This window comes from Eschrichtius robustus, chromosome 1 (genome assembly GCF_028021215.1).
Source record: "Eschrichtius robustus isolate mEscRob2 chromosome 1, mEscRob2.pri, whole genome shotgun sequence".
In the NCBI taxonomy this organism is placed as follows: Eukaryota; Metazoa; Chordata; class Mammalia; order Artiodactyla; family Eschrichtiidae; genus Eschrichtius; species Eschrichtius robustus.
Window position 1 is genome coordinate 131,069,131 of NC_090824.1, and position 18,408 is coordinate 131,087,538.

The window sequence follows — 18,408 nt, forward strand, 5'->3', positions numbered from 1 at the left end:
TCACTGGAAGTTCATCACACTTCATTTTTTCCCCAAAAAGTTTTGCAGTGACGGCTGTATTAGGACTTCGGTGTTAACCTGTGGGCTTCCCCTCAGGGGAAGTTAAGCACTCCCCTTAACTGTCCTGCGCGATCACTTTTTAGGGGCGGGGGCAGCATGGCAGTGCTCTGAAGAGAGAAGAGCTCACGTTTATGGATGACAAAGGAAGCTGCCCAGGACCCAGGACATGGGGGTGACAGCGCCCCGCTCTCTTCTTGGGGGGAGTGGGGTGGGGAGGGGGGGAGGCAATTAAAACGCAACAATCAAACCAACCTTTAAATAGTAACTTTTAAAAATATAAAAACAGCTCATTACAATGACTTTTCATTTTCTCTTTTCTTCAGGAATCAACTTGTCTTCCACCCTCGCCCTCCCTTGTGGGGAGAGCCTTAACAAGAGGTGGCAGCTGAGCATCTGAGACCCAGAGAGAGAGGAGGGAGAGAGGGAGGCGGGGGGTGGGGGGGGGGGGAGAGAGAGAGAGAGAGAGAGAGAGAGAGACAGACTCTGGATACGCCTCCCCAGCCTTAGAAAGGGAAGGGCGCCTTGCCCGTCTCTGCAGCCATGCCAGGTTGGGGGAGGGGCTCACCCAGGAACAAGAGTGGGGTAGGGGGGTGGTTCACCAGAGCCCCTCCCTCCTTCTCACCAGACAGAATCACGCATTATAAAATAATCCATAAAAATGCAGTATAAAAATTATCTTCCATATGCTACATCCATGGAGAGCCCACCACCAGGACTCACGACGGCCTTTAGCTTTTCCTTAGAAGAAGAAAAAATAAGACCAAAAGGAAAAAAAAAAACCCAAAAGACCAAAAACCCACCAAAATCCTAATACCTCAGAACATTTTGGTACCAAAAAGTGGCACCTGCAGGAGACGATATTCTACCTGTAAGCTGTCTGGGCTCCTAAGAGAGACGGGAAACTACAAGAAGTCAGCCCCGTGTGCCCCCAGCCCAACCCCAAGTCCCCTCTCCCCAGGCAGGGGGGAGATAAACCTCAGACTCACAGCTCTGCAGGTTAAATACACACTTTCCCTCTAAGGAGAGAGGAGGAGGTCAGAGGCAGGAAAGGGGAGAGAAGGCATTTTATGAAAGGACATCACTTCTAATTCCTTTTATTCAAATTTAAAAAAAAAAAAAAAAAAAGCACCCACATCAGTTACTATTTTTCCTCTGGTAGCTCCCTGAGCTGAGTTGCTATGCTTTCCTCTAACTTTGTGTCCTTTTTAGGTTGTGTCCGAAGATTAAGAAGGGCTGGAGACAGAGTGGCTTCGAGTTTCCATTTCTCATCAGGATAACCAAGTGTGCACCAAAGAGAGATGGAGGCAGGAGGGGGAGGGAGGGGGGGGGGAGAGAGGGGGAGGGAGTGGGAGGGAGAAAGAGAGGAGAGAGAGAGAGAGAGAGAGAGAGAGAGGAGAGAGGGAGAGAGAGAGAGGGACAGGGGGTCAGACACCTGAAAGGGGAGCATGGAGCTCAGGAGACTACAGAAAAACCCACCATTGCTGCTGCAGTCAGCCCGGGCTGTCACCCATCTCAGGCTCTGTCAGTCCGTCAGTCTGTCTGGAGCTTGGTCCTGACACGTCTCAAACGATTCCCAGGTCCACATGGAGATACACTTGTCCAGGGGGGTACCTGAGAGCCAACCTGGCTGCCAGCCGTAGTGCCTCTCCTCCACCCCAGGAGTTTTCTCCCCGTTCTACTCCCTCTCCATTCTGCACCCCGCTCCCTGCCTCCCCTTCCCAGATGGGAACTTTCGTTGTTTTTTTTTTTTAAAAAAAAAAAGAAAAAAAAGAAAAAAGCCACCACCACGAGTGGATTACAAATACAGCAGGCGAAATACACGGCTGGCGCTGCCGGTGGGAAGGGGCCTCCTCCCCCCGCTGACCAGTCCGAGATAGGAGTCTGTTATTTACACTTTTCACAAACCTTGTGCGCTGCACAGTCAGGGACGTGAAACCCCCCCTCCCCTGGCACAAACATGTGGTCCACGCTCCAGTGTCCCCGAGCCAGGGCAGGGGAACACATCAAAAAAAAAAGGGGAAGGAAAGATTCATGAGGGTGTCTGTGGGGAGCCGGAGCCACGAGCCTCCGAATCAATCTATGTGTAGCATCTGCCAGGATCGTTAAGGGGAGGAGGAGAGGAGAAATCCATCAGAGTCCGTGAGTCCCATCAATCCACGCCTGGGAGTCCCGACTGTGACGGGGGCACCTTCTCAGCCGCGGGAGCACAGCGCTGGCCCGCTCGCTGCCCATCCTCCACGGTGCACAGAGCCCCTCGCCGGGGTCTCCCTGGCACAGCTGTGTCTGTTTCTCCCAGAGTTTGACAGCCCTGTTACAGTCCTTGTTTAGTAGATGACCTCATAAACCGTGGCCTTCTTGTCACCAGAGCCTGTTACAATATATTTGTCATCCGCCGAAATGTCACAACTCAAGACAGACGAGGATTCCTTAGACTGGAGGAGGAGAGGAAAGAGAGGGCGGCGAGAGAAAGGACAGAAATTCACTTTGTGGGTACTGGACGCCCTTTCAGTGCTCTCCGAATTCAACCGCCCTCTGCCTGCCCTGGAGCCTACACTGCAAGGCCTTCAAACACAGCCCTTCCCGTTAGAGGGGCCCCTTCCACCTGCTGCCCCACAAGGAAAAGCTCGTTAACAGGGCCCAACGTGATCTTTACAGTCAGCTCTGAGAAGCAAAACAGAACACTTGAGCGTGAGCTTTGATCCTGAGTTTACAAACAGGAAGAAGCTTTTCTGAGCTGGGAGCAGGTGTCAACAGGCCAGACTCTCAGCCTGGCGAGCTAAGAAAAAGGATTTGCACCTGAGTTTTGAAGCATCCAGTGTAACTGGAGACTTGAAAGTTACGTGTATGACACACTAGGTGCCAGACTTCTAGCCTGAATCCAGAAAGTGGCTTGTTGGCTCTGAGAGCAAAAGTGTGACTCTGTGTGTGTGTGTGTGTGTGTGTGGCATGTCTCTGTATGTGTGCGTGTCTGTGTGTGTGGCAGCGTGTGAGTGACCAAGTGAGAGGGTGCAGCATCAGGCCCCAGGTCCTGAAAACTCACAGAAAGCCTCTTCCTTCTCTCCCATTTCCTTCTGGATCCTTCTCCTGCCCCACCTCTCTCCCTACTTTGAAGTATTGAGATGAAATACGAACTTACTTGAATATCAGACAACACTGCTCAGAAAAAAAGCTGCCCAGTTTGCTCAAATGCCCAGCACACCTCCTGCGAGGGCTCAGCGTGCAGGCCAAAGCCAAGAGCATGTTTTCACTTCTCCTTGCTCTAGAAATCCTACAAGAGCCCCTGCTTAAAAGCCCTCACCCTGAGGGGTCAGATGCCATTAGCAGCAGAGTGTGCGGCCCACTGATGTGCCCAAGTCCAAGCCCTTGCCTCTGGAGAACCCATCCTGGACCCCTGGCAGGTAGGGGCTGGAAGAGGCCGGGGCAAGTTCTGCTTTACCTCCCCCACCCCTGCCCCCATCGCCGCGGACAGGCCCTGACTCTGGGCAGAATCAGGAGGGGTGCTCGGATGGCGGGTGGTACCTGGAATATGCTGGCTCCATACGGTGTCCTCCAGGCGTTGAGAAGGTTATCTTTCCCAGTGCTCACAAACCACTTGCCTGCAGGCGGGAGGCAAAGGGAACATCAGGTTGTGGGCTGCTGCCCTCTAAAGTGAGACCCGCCCCATGCGTGGCCGGCTGCCATGGAAACACAGTGTGAACCGCTAACCAGTGCTGGGCCAACTCTTCACTTGTGAGAGGCATCTTGTAACTGAGACACAGTAACACAAACATCGACACCCAGAGAATGCCTTTCTGTGCAATCAAGGGGAGGGGAGGGCAGGCTGGGACGGAGAAAGGGAGGATCTGCAGTTAATCACAGGGATTACACTGCCCAAAAGATCCTTTTTAAAGCCTCTAAGGTCGACTGATCCATCTCGATTCTACTACTGGAGATGGCAGGAAGTACTAGGAATGACAAAGCTCTGAGTGGCTGGAGACCCAGCTGAAGGCGGCGGATCTCTGCAGGTGCGCTGCCAGGGCTCTGCCTGCGTTAATGTCCCAGAGCTCCCAAAGCCACGTGGGGCGCCTGCAATTCCTGGTCCACAGAAAGACCCGTTGGGGTTTAGAGAGGACGGGACGCATCAGAGCCGCACAGCCACAACTACAGAGTCCGCGTGCCACAACTACTGAAGCCCGCGCGCCTAGAGCCCGTGCTCCGCAACAAGAGAAGCCACCGCAATGAGAAGCCCGCCCACTGCAACAAAAAGTAGCCCCCACTCGCTGCAACTAGAGAAAGCCTGCACGCAGCAACGAAGACCCAACGGCAGCCAAAAGGAAATGACTAAATTTAAAAAAAAGAAATAAATTTATATATATACAAAAAAAGTGGGCCGGCAGATATTCCAATCCAGGGCTATGGCCACCAAAGCCTGGGGTCTGAACCACCTGGAAGCACTGCTGGCAGGGCTGTGAGTACTGTTCCTCTGCCCCAAGCCAGCAAGGTCTGGCTCTGGCCTGGTCTCACAAGTGCTTGGTACCCTGTGGCAGTATCTGCATCCGAGGATGCAGAGGGGGATGCCAGATGGGGGGTACTGGTCAGGGTCAGGGGGCCTGGTTCTGGGACCGTGCTCACTTTGGGGCTCTGGCCCTTCTCTAAGCTTTGGGCCGCATCTATGCACAGAGGGCAGGCCAGGCCTCCCGGGGCTCCCACTCCCCCGGGCTCACCGCAGTAGGCAAATTTGAGGGACAGCACGCAGCTCTCGTGCAGGTGCAGCTGATACTTGTCGGGCTTGGTGTGGTGCAGCACCTCCACGTTGCTGCTCTCCATGCCCACGGCCAGCCACTCCCCGGTGGGGCAGTAACCCAGCGAGAAGATCTGCGGGGGAGGGGCATAAAGAGATCAGCAGCCTCCAGAGCCACAGGGGTGGGGGTTCCTCGAAGGCCCTGCTCTGGGACCCTGAAGACTCAGCGTCCCACCACTCCTTCCCCCAGCACCTCCCCACCTGCCATTTGCAAAGCCAAGCCCACCCCCCACCCCCAGCCCGATAACCCGGGGGAATGGGATCTCATGTTTCATCCCCATTTGATGGGTGAGGAAGTTGAGGCCCAGAGAGGTTGCTGACTCTAGAAAGTGGCAGAGCAAACTCAGAGATGGCACAGATATTTCACTTTCACAGTTATTCTCTCTGCCTCCGTGACTTCTGCCTTTCCTTAAGAAAAATGTGAGTAAATAAAACACTAACGTATTGAATAGCAAGATTAAAATATTAAAACGAGTAATAAAATAACAACAAAAAATAGCAATACGTGGCACTTATAGAATGCTTTCTATGAGCGAGGCTTACAGCTAAGGCTTTTCGAGGGACCATTTCAGGTGCTCACACCAGACCCGTGAGGTAGCTATGACTATTCCCATCCCATGTGAGAAAACCAAGGCCAAAGTGCTCAACGGTAGAGGAGCTGGGAATCAAATCCAAGCCGTTGGGTCAAGTGTGTCCAACTCCAAAGCCTTGTCGATTCTGTTTCATTGCCACTTCCTCCAGGAAGCCTTCCCAGATGGCTCAGGTTGGTCTCAGGTCCATTTGCAACGACCAGGTGTGAGGGCCCCTTTGACCCCTGACCCAGCCACTGGGACCTGGGGAGGGAAGGCCCCACGCTGCTCCAATGGAGGGAAGGGGGGTGGGTCTCGGGGGCACACCTGGGAGGTGAAGTCGTGCTGCTGCAGCTGCCGGCCCTCCCGCAGGTCCCAGGAGCGCACGGTGTTGTCCAGGCCTCCGGTCCACAGCTTGGTGCCGTCGTGGGAGATGTCTATGCAGCTGGCCCCATCCGTGTGGCCCTGGAACTGCCTAGGAAGGCCACGCAGGGATGGCGGTGAGCTCCGGGGAAGAACCGATGCCAAGCGGACAGCCATCCCAGGGGGCAGGCCAGCTCCGCCTGAGCAGAACAGGAAACTGAGGTCCATCATCCCCCGGGGAGCTTGCAGCAGAGCCAGGCCTGGGCCCCTCTCCTACTCTGCTCAAGGGTCTTGGGCAGGGGCAGTTCTGGGGGAGCAGGTACGTGACAGGGGAACCCCCCTTAGCCCGACACCCCATGCCTCCTCAGTCTGCATTCTTGATCCATCCTTGTCACCCCGCATGAACCACGTGGCTGAGGCCATAAACCAGCTGCATGGTGCTATGACTAACGCAGACGGCCACACTGCACTGAGGGCCGATGCTGGGCCCGGCGCTGGGGTTCGACTCTAAGGAAGGGGCTTCACTCTGCCCGTTGCATGCAGGGGAAACCGAGGCACGGAGGTTAAGTGACTTGCACAAGGTCACACGGCGGCAAGACTGAAACCCTGCAGCTTTGCTCCTGAGGCCCCACACTTAACCACCAAGAGGTACTGCTCCTCTACTCTGGTCTCAGCGCCTCTCCTTCTCCTGCCCCGTCTGTGTGTCTCCACTCATCCGAGTCCCACACTCCCAGGCCTGCTCCAGCTCCCCTTCTCCCCAGAGCCTTGTGCAAGCTCCTGGGCCAAGGAGTCCTCCATCCTCTACCTATGCCGGGCATCTGGCACAAGCTGTTTTCTCACCTGGGTGCCCTCGCCTGCGCTGTTCCGGCCGGCCCACAGCACCTCGGACAGGCCAGTCGCAGCAAAGATACCAGGCACGGCCAGCGAGGACTTCCCAAGGACGAGGACCCCCGCTCCCTCCCGTGCCTAACCTGACCAGCGTCTGGTTGTGCAGGTCCCACACGGCAATGTTCCCGTCGCTACAGCAGGAGAAGCAGACTTTGGCGTCTGGGCTGATGGCCAGGGCGTAGCAGGCCGGAGCCGAGGATGTCAGCTCGGCCTTGATGCGGGGCGTGGGTGAGGCCAGGTCCCAGATGGTAAGCGTGCTGGCCTCGCCGCCCACGATCAGCGTGCGCCCGTCGGGGAGCAGCTTGCAGGAGCGGATGTAGTTGTCCCTGTTCTGGAGGGGGAAGGGGCAGTGTTCAGCACCACCCACCTCCCCGCCTGGGGACCAGGAGGGTCCACAGCACTGAGCACCCTGGCCGCTTCTGCTCACTTCCTACCCTTACTGAAGGCAGCTGCCAGTCCGACCCCGCTCCTCACTCACCCCACTCCTCATTCACCCCACTTTCAAACTTTCACTCCCTTCATCACAAACCCCTGGAGGTCAGCATCATCTCCCCTTACAGACGATGAAAGTGGGGCTCAGGGAGGTTTGCCAGCTTGCCCAAAGTCGCCCAGCCAATACAGGGCTGCACCTGGCCGGGGGGATGGGGCTCTCCCCCTGACCCAGGCTGCCTCGCTCTCCTAGACCGGGTGGAAGGGATGCCCGCAGCCCTGGGGTCCTCACCAGGCAGTCCAGCTGGGAGATGGGGCTCTTGCTGCCCGGCTGGCTGATGTCCCAGATCTTCACGCAGCCCTTGCCACCTGTGTAGACGTGCCGCGTGGGGTTGCTGATGGTCACCGCACACACCACCTCCCCGTGGCTGAGTGTGTTGATCTGCCGGGCGTGCCTGGGGATGCCGGGGCCTGCCAGGGCATCGTGGGGGAAGGGCACGGGCTGCATCTGCCCGTCAGCACTCACGTGGAAAGAGTAGGCTCTGGGAGGGGAGAACCACACTTCTGCCATCTCCAATCCTCTAACAGTTTGCACAACTCCTGCCCAGTTTGACCGGCACCCGCCCCTGCCTGGCCTCCCTGCCTCCAGGTGTCCCCTCTCCCCAGATCTGAGGGCAGCTGGTAACCCCAACCTCCTTGGCCTGGCTGCACCGGGCCGGAAGCTGCTGCAGAGTCCAACCTTGGCTTCTGCCCCCGCTTACAGATCCTTGCTCCAAACCAGGTTGCTGACCCCAAACTGGCCGTGGAACACCCTTCCCCACCATCTACAGAATCCCGAACACGCTGACTCCAGAAAGGACCCAGCTTGAATGCCACCCCTCCTCTAGGAGCCAGTGGCATTAGGGAGGAAAGCCTGTTTGCGACCCTCCAAATGAATCAACAGGGTGCACATGAGAGCCAGGGGTGAGCCAGCGTGGTCGGCCTGCTGTTTTAGGTGCCAGCTGTGGGCAGAACCCACAGGAGCCCCCAAGGCCAGGGCAGCTCCACGGCATTTGGTTGGGAGACCGCAGTGTCCGAAGTGTTCCTTCCCTCTCAGAGCCTAGGGACCACATCCTCAACCCCAGCCCTGTCTCGTTTGCCTTTCAGAGGGAGCCTGGGGGCCGTTCAGGAGTGTGGCCAGGCAGCTTTGCTGGGGTTGCAACCTGGCCTATGGGTACCCCAAGAGGGGCAGACACCTTTCCTCAGGGGAGGTCCACCAGGGCAGGGGATGGGTGGGTGGGTGGTGTGCTCTCCCCTGCCCTCCCCAAGAAGCAGAAAATAGCCAAAGCTTACGGTTTTCCACCAGGAATGGAGGCGAGGCTGGAGGGCAGGCCCGTGGCCCGCATCGGGGGGTGAGGGTCAAACCCAACCTGCAAGGCAAGGCCAGGCCAGCCCTTAGTGAGGGGTGCCGCCATACGTCCCCCCACTATACATCCTCCCCCCACCGGCTTCCTCCTCCCACCACCTCCTGTCCCACCCGCACGGCGCTGCCTCTTCAGAACCCGAGACAGCTGGGCAGAGCACAGCCCCTTGTTCCAGAGAGCACACGGGCCCAGGAGGGCCAAGTGCCTTGTCCAGGACAATGGCAGGAAAAGGATGATGGTCCAGACCCCGAACTCTGAACCGGTTCTCTTCCACTCCCACCCCCAGCTCATTCTCCCTGCTCTGCAAGGCCGAGCAGGCCCCTCCTCACTTTGTCCCCTCCCCTGGTGTCCCAGAGGGCTTGTCATGTGGAGAGGAGGCCAACCTGGGTTCAGGAGATCAAGAGAAAAACCGTCTCCTGGAAGAGGACCCCCCCTCTCCAGTCTGAACTGCTCTCAATAAACGGCAGACAAATCTTGGTATAACGGGCTGCCCCATTTGCCAAGCCCCTGCCTCGTGGAAATCGCCCGACTCACCGTGGGATTCCCACCCCTCCAGAGCCCAGAAAGAGAGGTGTCAGCCCCGCTTCCCAGATGGAAAGGGGCAGCCCAGGGAGGCTGTGTTGTGTGAGGTCACATGGCGACTGACGGGCAGGCGGGGTGGGACCCAAGTCTGCTGACCCCCAGGTGTGTTCCACTCTCATTCCTAATAAACACTCTGCCCCAAAGGCAGCTGCCTGGTCGCCGGGCCCGGAAGGTCCCCTTTGGTGTGCAGGAAGGGCCACCCTCACCCTCTCCAACTCCCCCATTCCTTACCCAGTCCCCCCAAAAAAGGAGCCAAAAGGTCTACGTACAGCTCCAAAGCTCACCATTGGCGATCGGCCATAGGCGGCGGCAGCGGCGGCGGCAGCCGCGCTCATCTGGGGTGGGATGTTGTGGAGGCCGGCATAGGCGCTGGGGCTGGTGAGGGAGCCGTTCATCTCATGGTGGCTCATCATGGCAAAGGGCGCAGCGTAGGAGCTGGTGATGGAGATGGGCGTGCGCAGGGCCGAGGCTGCAAGGAGGCAGGCGTCAGCCGGGAGAGGCCACCAAGGGGAGTGGGCCCCCCACGCCTCCATCAAGGGCAAAGCTCAGGCCACCAGGCTGCCTCCCCGCCCAGCAGCAATCCTTCCTGTGTTCTAAAGCTGCCTACTCCAGGCAGTCCTCCTGGACTGAACCCACCGACCAGAGAACCCCATCTTCACAGCCTGAGAAGGTTCGAGCTGAGAGATGTGCCCACCACTTTTTATAGAGCAGGACTCGGAGGCCCAGAGGAGGGGGTTGTTCAGGGCCTCACAGAACAGCAAAGGCAGACAGATCACTGGTGTCCTGACCGGTCTGAAGCTCCTTCCACACACCTAGTGCACAGTGGCTCCAGTAAGCCCTGACATCGGTGTTGAAGCACCAGGCACTCACCTCCTTCTCAAACCTGACCAAGTCCCCCAGAGACGGGCCCTGGGAGAGCCCTGACTCTGACCCCCCTCCCTGGCCCCCATCTGTGAGGCTCCAGCCCTGGCCTGGGGCAGACCCCCTCCCCTCAAACATGGTCAGCCCAGCCCCATCGTGCCTACCCATTATACCTATCGGGTCCATGCCTGGAGGTTTGCCCGGCATCGACCGGAGTCCCGGGGTCGTGCTGGTGCCCGGAGTTGGGGCATCGTTCCTTGGGGTTGGTGTGTTGGACTTGAGCCCAGGGGTGGAGGATTTGTCATTCTGAAAAGGGCAGATGCAGAGACCAAGGGAAGCCATGAAGATTCCTTTCTCCCAAGAGCTGGGCACCACATGAAGCCCAGTGCTGGACCCAGCTCTGAATCTTCTGCCCCACAGCTCCTCAATTCTTGCCCAATCTTGTTTGGCAGGGACTGTGGTAATTGTTCCCATTTAATAGACGCAGCAACCAAGGCTTAGAAACGTTAACTAATAATAAGCACAGGGCTCAGCCTGTAAGTGGTAAAGCCAGGATTTGAACCCGGGCCAAGCCCCAATCCGTGTGCTTTCTACTCCAGCCCTCTGCCTTCCACTTAGCACCACTCCAGATCCAGACCCTTTTCCAGAACCTTTTCCCTCTGCCCCCACGTTCCCCACCCTCTCCTAGCCTCTGCGGCGCCAGGGGCAGACCCCACATACATGACCAAGGTCTTTGGTCTTGGAGGAGGGCGTGCTGCTGGAGGAGGCCACCGAGGCAGGGCTGGTGGGGGCGTCCTTCTTCAGGCCACGGGCCTTGTCCAGCCCATTTTCAGGAGGGGAGTGTGCGGGGCTGGCCCGGGGCGTCGCTGGGTCCTAAAAACACAAGCGATGTGGGGATGTGCTGAGCAGTGACGAGCCTGGAGTCTTCTCTGCTCTGGGGATGGGAAGGGAGTGGGCACGGGGCACGGGAAAAGAACCTGGTCCCAAGTGGGGACAACCGGTTTTTCATGACCTAGTCTGACCCCTTCATCCCACAGATGGGGAGACTGAGGCCTGGGTGGGTGGAGGTGAGCTGCCCAAGATCAAAGCCAAGTTCAGGACTCCAAGCTGGGCAGCTGGGCCTTGGCCCTGGGTAGATCCTTTCCAGCTCCCCCTCCCTCGCTAAGGCTGACCCAGGGGGCTCACAACCCTAAGATCCCAGGGGTGGTGGGGAGAACAGAGCTGACCTGGAGGACCATGGGGACTGGGAGCCGGCTCTCCCCTGGGATCTTCAGGGGCCTCTCTCTGGAGACCCATCCTAGGAACCCAGCAGCGTGCACGAACGCCCAGCCACCAGGCAGCCAAGCCCTGCCCTCCTCCTCCTGACCAGCTGGATGCCCCAACCCCAAAGGCCTCGTCACCCAGCTGGGGCTGCTGGTAACGGTGCAACAGCCGAGACACGACAGCTCCCACCCAGGACAGGAGCAATCGCCAACCACCCTGCACAGGGACAGCCGTCCTGCGACCTGGGCCGGCCCTTACCTCATTGGAAACGTCCACCACCAGATCGTCACTCTTGTCCCCGTCACTGTCCTGCACGGAGAGGGAAGCCAGTGAGAGGCCACGCCCACCCCAGACTGAGCCCAAACCACGCCCCTGCTTCCACCAGCCAGGATCTGAACCCCGGCCAAACCCCGAAGTCCACACTCTCCCCACTCAGCCCCACCAAAGCTGACCTCTTCTCCTTGCTGTTTGCTAGCCCAGACCCCAGCCCTAGGGTCACTCTGCTCCCACGCCCACAGGCAGCCTCACCAACACCTGCCCAGTTATAATATTTCTAAGCCTGCTTTAACGTGTCACTCTGGAGCCAGACACCTCTCTCCAGCTGGCCTGATATCCACCACCATTTGCAAGTGAGTGCGCTGGTCTCGTTCCATCATTCCCGTCACTGTGTGGGAGGGGTGATTAGCCTCGTCTCCCAGAAACGCAGCTGAGGCTTTGGCTGTGCAACGTGTCCAAAGCCCCAGAACAGCCAAGTGGCTGAACACGGAGGGCCGGGCCCAAGGGCACCGGGTCCCACACCGCATCGCCCCCTGCCCTCTGCCCCAGCTCTCAACCCTGCTCGGCCTGGCACAGAGCAGACACCATGACCACCTGTAGGGTCGAAGTGTGGGGATGCCAGGGACGGCCCCCAGAGCAGACCGGAGGTTCTGAGGGGGCCGTGATGGCAGCAGTGGGTTGTTGGCCCATCGGGGGAGGTGCCTCTAGCTCTCCCCAGGCCCCGTGGAGGCCGGGATGACTTCCCTGTCCACTGCCTCCTGGCCGTGGTCCGCAGGCTCACAGGACATCGGTCTGTGGACGCTTCCCCTGCCCGGGCCACCTGCCCTCCTCGGTGGGGCAGCGTTTCCTGCCCCCACGTCTTCCTGACGCTCCCACGACTCAGGCCCCGTGGGGTCTCCCCCAGCCCAGCCCACCCAATCCAAACCCCGGCGGAACCCGCCGCGCTCTCAGACGTACGTATCGGCTCAAACTGTCCTTCTCCTCCGCTTTCCGCTTCTTGGCTTCCATGCTGTAGTCCGCGGAGCCCCGGTGCTTCTCACTGGCCCGTAGGCTTTCCGAGGGCGACACCGAGTTATTCTGCAAGCAAGAAGGAGAGTTAGTATGAACATTTCATGCACATATTGACATAGCTAAGTGACTCAGAAGGTGAGCTGAGGTGTCATGTGTGTCCTGCAGGTCTCAGCTCCATCGGAGGTTCCCCAGGGACGCCTTCCCAACTCCCCAGACTCGGTTCCCCTGGGAGCGACCCCGGGAGCACGTCAATTCTCTTCTGTAGCTGCTGTTAGATAATTAACCCAGCACGGGCCATTTGCCTCTGGCCTATGAGACCGTATGCCTCATGAGGGCGGGGGTCACGCCTGTGTCCTCCACCGCCCATCTGTGCCTGCCACACATATTTGCTCAAAGAATGGAGAAGCTGAATCTGCTCTGGGTCTCGAAAGATGGATCTGAGCCGACAAACTGGAGCCAAGCGCAATACCTCATCAGCTGAACCCGACAGGAGCGCGGAGACTGATGGGGACGGGGATCGCCGGGGTGCCAACAGGCCTCCTAAGTGTAGGAGGGCAATGGGGCATTTTGTGTGAACACCTTACAACTACAGCATGGCCTCCTACAACTTTAGAGAAATGCCAGGGTTATAAAGAAACAGAAGATGCAATGTCATGAAGCCTTTCCCCTCTTAAGACAGGAAAAGGTATAGAGGACAGGGAGACTCCCCCCCTTTGTAATGACGGGAAAGGAGGGGCCCCAAGACAATGGGCAACGTGCCCAAGGTCCCCCAGCAGCAGGCAACATGAAGGAAACCCAAGTTTTTTAGGCCTGGAAGAGACTTAACGAGTTCTCCCTTCAACTACAAAGCAAGTGAGGACGAGAAGAGTTTGGAATTTCGGGCCTGAGAAGAGGGAAGGTGGGCCAACAGGCGAGGCAGGAGAAGCACCCGCCAGCGGGCCCGGGGACGGAGTGGTGCTGGAAGGGGAGAGCTGCCCACAGAGGAGGACCCTGGCTGGTGGTGTGATGGGTAACCAGGAACGGCAGGCATCATGTGGCCACCGGCACCGGGCTGGGAGCAGGGAGGAAGGAGCTGGGTACCTGCCAGCCAACCTCTGTGCCAAGAGAAAAATATCACAACCCCCTCTAGGGGGCTGCTGAGGTTTGCCCCTTCCTAAGAGACCACGCGACACCGTCCCTGCTTCGCTCAGCACCCTCTTCAGGGCACCTGCCCTGGATCAGGCCTGGGGCTGGATGCCAGGTGTGGAGGAAAGAACAAGACACATTCCCTGCCCTCCAGGAGCTTCAATCCAGCTGGAGGGAAGGCCAAGTCCACTTCATCCCCATCCCCATCCCCAGGGGTGTGTGACGAGGCCACGTGGGGACCCAGAGGGACGTCTGCTCAGAGGAGAAGGGCGTCAAGAGGCAGGTGGAAGGTCTCCCCACTTCCCCAGAGGCTGGGGACGGCATTCTGGGTCGGGGGCGGGTGGGAGTGGTGCGGGAACCAGCCGCAGAACTTTATTTCCTCCCCGAAGCCGGTTTCTGGGCAGCCCTTCCCTGCCAAGCTTCTGCCTGAAGCAAATTAAAATGGCAGAGTTATCAAGCCTTGAAGAAAATATGGAGGTTATAATGGAAGCGCAGCTCAACCTTCCCCGCAGCCGGGCAGGCGCGGCGGCGATACACGCACAGGCGTGATTCAATTAGCCGCGGCGAGCGCCGGCAGAAAAATCGCCGTCATTTCATTTCAGTTCCTCTGACGGTGGCCGCCCCGTGCTAAGCAGCGGCGCTCCCAGCCCCTCTGCTCTCGGGTGGGGCAGGCGGGGAGGAAAGGGGGGCGCGCGGCTGCTCGCGTTTCTCCCCGCGACCAGGGCCACGGCTCAGAGAACAGCGGGCTCTTTCTTCTCCTGCAGTCAGGCTGAAAACCCTCGCTGCTACCGGAGGAGAGTCCTGTCAGGCGTTTAGCGGCATCAATCCAGCCCGCCTCTGGCTGGCAGGCGGCCAAAAAACTAAGTATTTTTTATTGCTTCGGCTAGGCAAGGAAATATGAATGAAGCTACCTCTAATTGGACTCCAGACTAACCCCTCTGGGACAGCTTCCAGCCCATTCCACTCCGACACGGCCCTGTCTTTCCTGCCGGGGCCTCATCTGTTGACAACCTGGTTTCCAAAGGGCTGATTACGTTTGTCTACGCTCCCTCCAACACCATGGCCGCGTGCACACATGTGAGCCCCTACTGCCTCTCCCCGGGACGCCCCACACCCCCTCCCGGCCCAGGACGGCATCCCGATTCGTTTCCACGGAATTCTCCAGTGGCCCAAGGATGGCCCCTCTGCCCTGAGTCTGGATGTCGGCGAGCACTGCGGAGCGAAGAGCCCAGCTCTTAGGGGTTCCCCGTGGGTTCCTTTTAGCAGAAAGCGTTCACAGACGGGGGCACAAAGCCAGAGCCAAGAGCGACGAGGATGAGCATGAGAATGTGTGAAGGCAGGGAAGGGGCCGAGCACCCACTTTTCTCAGCGGCAGGTCCCTGTTCAGCAGGTAAGCTCCGGGATCCTGGGTCCTGTTCTGAGCAGGGGGTCTTCCTAGCTAAGCGGGGAGGCTGACTGGGCAGGAATATTGCCATGTTACAGACAGAGAAACTGAGGCTCAGCGAGGCCAAGAGGACTACCCAACGTCCCACGAATCTGGGACCAGACTGAGCCTTGAGGTGTCCAGCCCAGCCCTCCAACAAGGCCACCTACTGGGATCAACACTGAAGCAATCAAAATGGATTTACAGTTTCAGCTGTTCCTTTCTTATGCACCTAGCCATTCCTGGGCCCAAATGACCTGGATTTCTGAGCACACAGGCAAGTCGAGAGGGGACGTGAGCACTGCTGCTAATGGGAGGTTTAAAGTCAGCCCGGGTAGGGGGCTGGCCAGGGGAGGTGGGTCGGGATGGAGGAGCCGCCCAAGGAAGCTGCTGTCTAGATGGTTAGTTAACTGCCTGACCTTCCAAGTCCTACTTAACACGAGGTAATAACCAAAGCCATCCTAACAGATTAGATGGCCCCAGATACAAGGACGGCGATGAGGAATAAAATAGCTGTGTTAATCGCTGGAGGATTTTTTTTATCCAGACTCCACTGTGCTTATTCAGAAGGCTTATTCACTTGAAACAGAACCTCTGAGCCTCAGTGTGATCAGAAAGATTTACAACAAATCTCAGAGCTGACAGACACGCAGGCAGCCTGCCCTTAACGCTCTCTTGCTAGCACTTTCCCAAACCGAGTTAAAGCCTAGAACAGGGAGAAACCTCAGGTGCTGGGAGGAAATGAGGAGGATATAGGATCACACAGGGGTCAGCCAATCTGGGGGGCAGGGAGGCACTCTGGCCCCAAACGAGGCAGGGACCAGGGTCCCGAGCTCTGGGTTCAGCCCTGTGACTCCACAGCCCCCCTTGGAGGGCCCAGGGCTGGCTGGCTGACCTCTCCAGTAATCACCTCTCGTATAAAAGGCGGTTGGTTAGTAGAGCCCACTTAGGCCAGCTCTTCATTTAACAAATGATGGCCCTGAAGCCTGGAGAGATGAAGGCTTCCCCAAGTGCAGGTCACTCAACAGGGGACAGCAGCGCCTCTTTCACATGACACCCTTCTCCCAGGAGCCCACACAGGGTTAGGGCTGACCCTCCCCCAGCACCCACATCCCGCCCCCACCCCCCCACAGGTTCCAGAGTGCTGGCACTTACCGTGCTGGATTCTCTCTCTTTGGGGACAGAAGGCCAGGACAGGAGGAGGGGCAGGTCCCCCAAGACAGAGAAACAAAAAAGAAAGCAAGGTCAGTCTCGTCCAGTTGGCTTTTCTGCTTTGCTAGTTCACGGGTTCTAAAACGGGCAGCGGCCTGGCTCTCTGAGTCACCACGGGTCAGCCAAGGTAGGGCCATTAGGTGACGTCTCTCAGTTTGGAAATTAACCGCCCCAATTCCAATGCTTCACCCGGCCACCAGGCCCCGGTGGGGCAGCGGGGGGGATCTGTGGCCTAGCTCTCCCTGACATGCCGAGAAGGGCACCAAGATTACTGGTCAGCAGTTTTTAAAGCCATAAACTTGGGAAGGATCGTGCTATGCAAAATATCCATAGGACCTGGGAGTTGAGAACATTATTGTTATTTAAAAAAAAAAAAAAGGAATTATGGGAGTGGTATTTTGGTGGTGGTGTTTTTTAATTAACACTCTTCTCTGTTTCTTTACCAAGACGCCCCTGGAAGCTGAGGCCTCTGATTATTTGCCCGGCCAAGCACTAGCTCCCTGATCCTCCTGTCTGTTGTGGGGAGGCCCTCTTCCTCTGCCAGGAGGACCATCCTACTGCAGGGGCAAAAAAACTTAGTCTCTGGTTCCCATGACCTGCTACTACCGCCCCATGGCCCCGGTCCCGGGCAGGATGGTAACACTCCAAGCCCCCTGTGCCCAGGGTCAGCTCATAAGGCATTGGCCATGTGCCCCAGTAAATATGTAAGGGCAAATCAAACCATCATGTGGTGCACCTTAAACAGTATGTGTCGATTATCTCTCAATAAAGCTAGAAAAATAATATCTAAGGGCAGACCACACAAGGTGGCAATCTTTGCAAAGGGTCTGCTAGGAAGCCAGGCCCTCTCCTTTCCCGATCAAACTAGGCCCTCCCAAGGCCCTTCTCGGGCCCTTCAAGGGTCTTCACGGGACAGGCTGGGTTAAGGGTAGAGGACGTTCTCATTCCCAGTCTTCCCAATCATCTCCCTGCAGCAGTGTCACCACCACCTCTACTTAAAGACAGTCCCCTAACGAGTCTTTACTTGAGCGCCAACTGGGTATCTTTTCCAAAGAACTCGGTCTCTGTCCAAGGACTAATGATCCTGGTGAGGATAAAACTCTTTCCAGGGTAGGAAACAACGGCAACAAAGGGCTCCGTCTTGGGACCCCCAACTCTTGAACTCTTATGGGAATTTGAAAAGAGACCCTCAGTTTGGCCAGGAGGGCATCCTGAAGGAGTGGGACTGGGGCTGGCCCTTGGAGGGTGCACAGGGTGTGGCTAGGAAGATGGGAAGGTACTCCAGGAAGAAAGGACAACATGTCTTCCAGGGCAAAGAGGAGCAGGTACGCATCAGGGATTGGGGGGTGGCCTGGGGGATGGGGGTCCGGTTTCCGTGTACCAGGAACTTAATAGATGGCGCCAAGCCTTTTGCTAACTCCTGGTCCTCGGGTGACAGCATTTGCTGTGTCTGTTCACAGAGGGGCCTCCAAAACCTCTGCCCCCCGCCCTGCACTCTGCCCCCCACCCCCGCCCCGGGCCGCACCTCTGTGGTCCAGCTCATGGTGGTTCTTCTCGTCCTTCACCGACAGGTGGGCCTGGCTGCCCAGGGCACCAAGCGCCAGCAGCCCTGAGCTGCTCCCCGTCACTGGGGGGATCCCTGGAGGCTGGAGGCCTGACGGGTGGGGTGGCAGCTGCACCGGGGGGCCGTGTGTGGCGTGGGAGAGGTGCTGCGCCTGGAGCTGCTGTTGCTGCAATGAAGTTGGTGGTGAGTGCGGCTGAGTGGGGAGGGCCGGGATGCCCGGGCCAGCCCCCTTGCTCCTCCAGGAAGTGCCGGGGGAACATGCCCCCCAAACCTCTGCCCCCAGCTCAGGCCACACATGCTGTCATGCTGGAGGAAGTCTGGTAATGGACCACAATTGAGACACAAGATTTATGATGGCAAACACTCCATCTCCTCTCCAACCCCAGTCTCAAGACAGAACTTCTCAACGCATGTTTCCAAGCCCAAGATAAATACAGCATGCATTTAAAAGCCAGTCATCGGGGTTCCCTCTCCATTGAGGGCGATCCACTTTTAAGCTCCTCGCGGTCACAGTTTTGCTCATGCTTACATGCCTGCAAACGTCAGCAGCCAGCAGCCAGCGTTTCCCACCCTGAGCCCGTACCCTGGGGCAGACTCCT

The 18,408-nt window shown here is 57.9% G+C and overlaps 1 protein-coding gene across 8 annotated transcripts in view; it reads right to left on the reverse strand.

The window, feature by feature from the left end:
* Positions 1–309: 309 nt before the first annotated feature.
* Positions 310–18,408, reverse strand: part of TLE3 (TLE family member 3, transcriptional corepressor) — a 48,261-nt gene continuing 30,162 nt past the window's right edge. For 2 of the 8 annotated variants that reach the window (XM_068554759.1, XM_068554724.1), the window contains exons 7-20: positions 17,771–17,975; positions 16,189–16,205; positions 12,432–12,551; positions 11,457–11,507; positions 10,656–10,808; positions 10,109–10,241; positions 9,359–9,543; positions 8,422–8,498; positions 7,382–7,631; positions 6,744–6,991; positions 5,737–5,884; positions 4,764–4,914; positions 3,580–3,656; positions 310–2,492 (exon numbers count right to left, since the gene is read on the reverse strand). In XM_068554759.1, coding sequence (XP_068410860.1) covers positions 2,385–2,492; positions 3,580–3,656; positions 4,764–4,914; positions 5,737–5,884; positions 6,744–6,991; positions 7,382–7,631; positions 8,422–8,498; positions 9,359–9,543; positions 10,109–10,241; positions 10,656–10,808; positions 11,457–11,507; positions 12,432–12,551; positions 16,189–16,205; positions 17,771–17,975 — 1,923 coding nt within the window. In that variant the 3' untranslated portion in view covers positions 310–2,384. Of the gene's footprint in view, positions 2,493–3,579; positions 3,657–4,763; positions 4,915–5,736; positions 5,885–6,743; positions 6,992–7,381; positions 7,632–8,421; positions 8,499–9,343; positions 9,544–10,099; positions 10,242–10,655; positions 10,809–11,456; positions 11,508–12,431; positions 12,552–16,188; positions 16,206–17,770; positions 17,976–18,408 lie in introns of all 8 variants that reach the window. The other 6 variants (XM_068554742.1, XM_068554704.1, XM_068554751.1 and 3 more) reach the window with 3 other exon arrangements.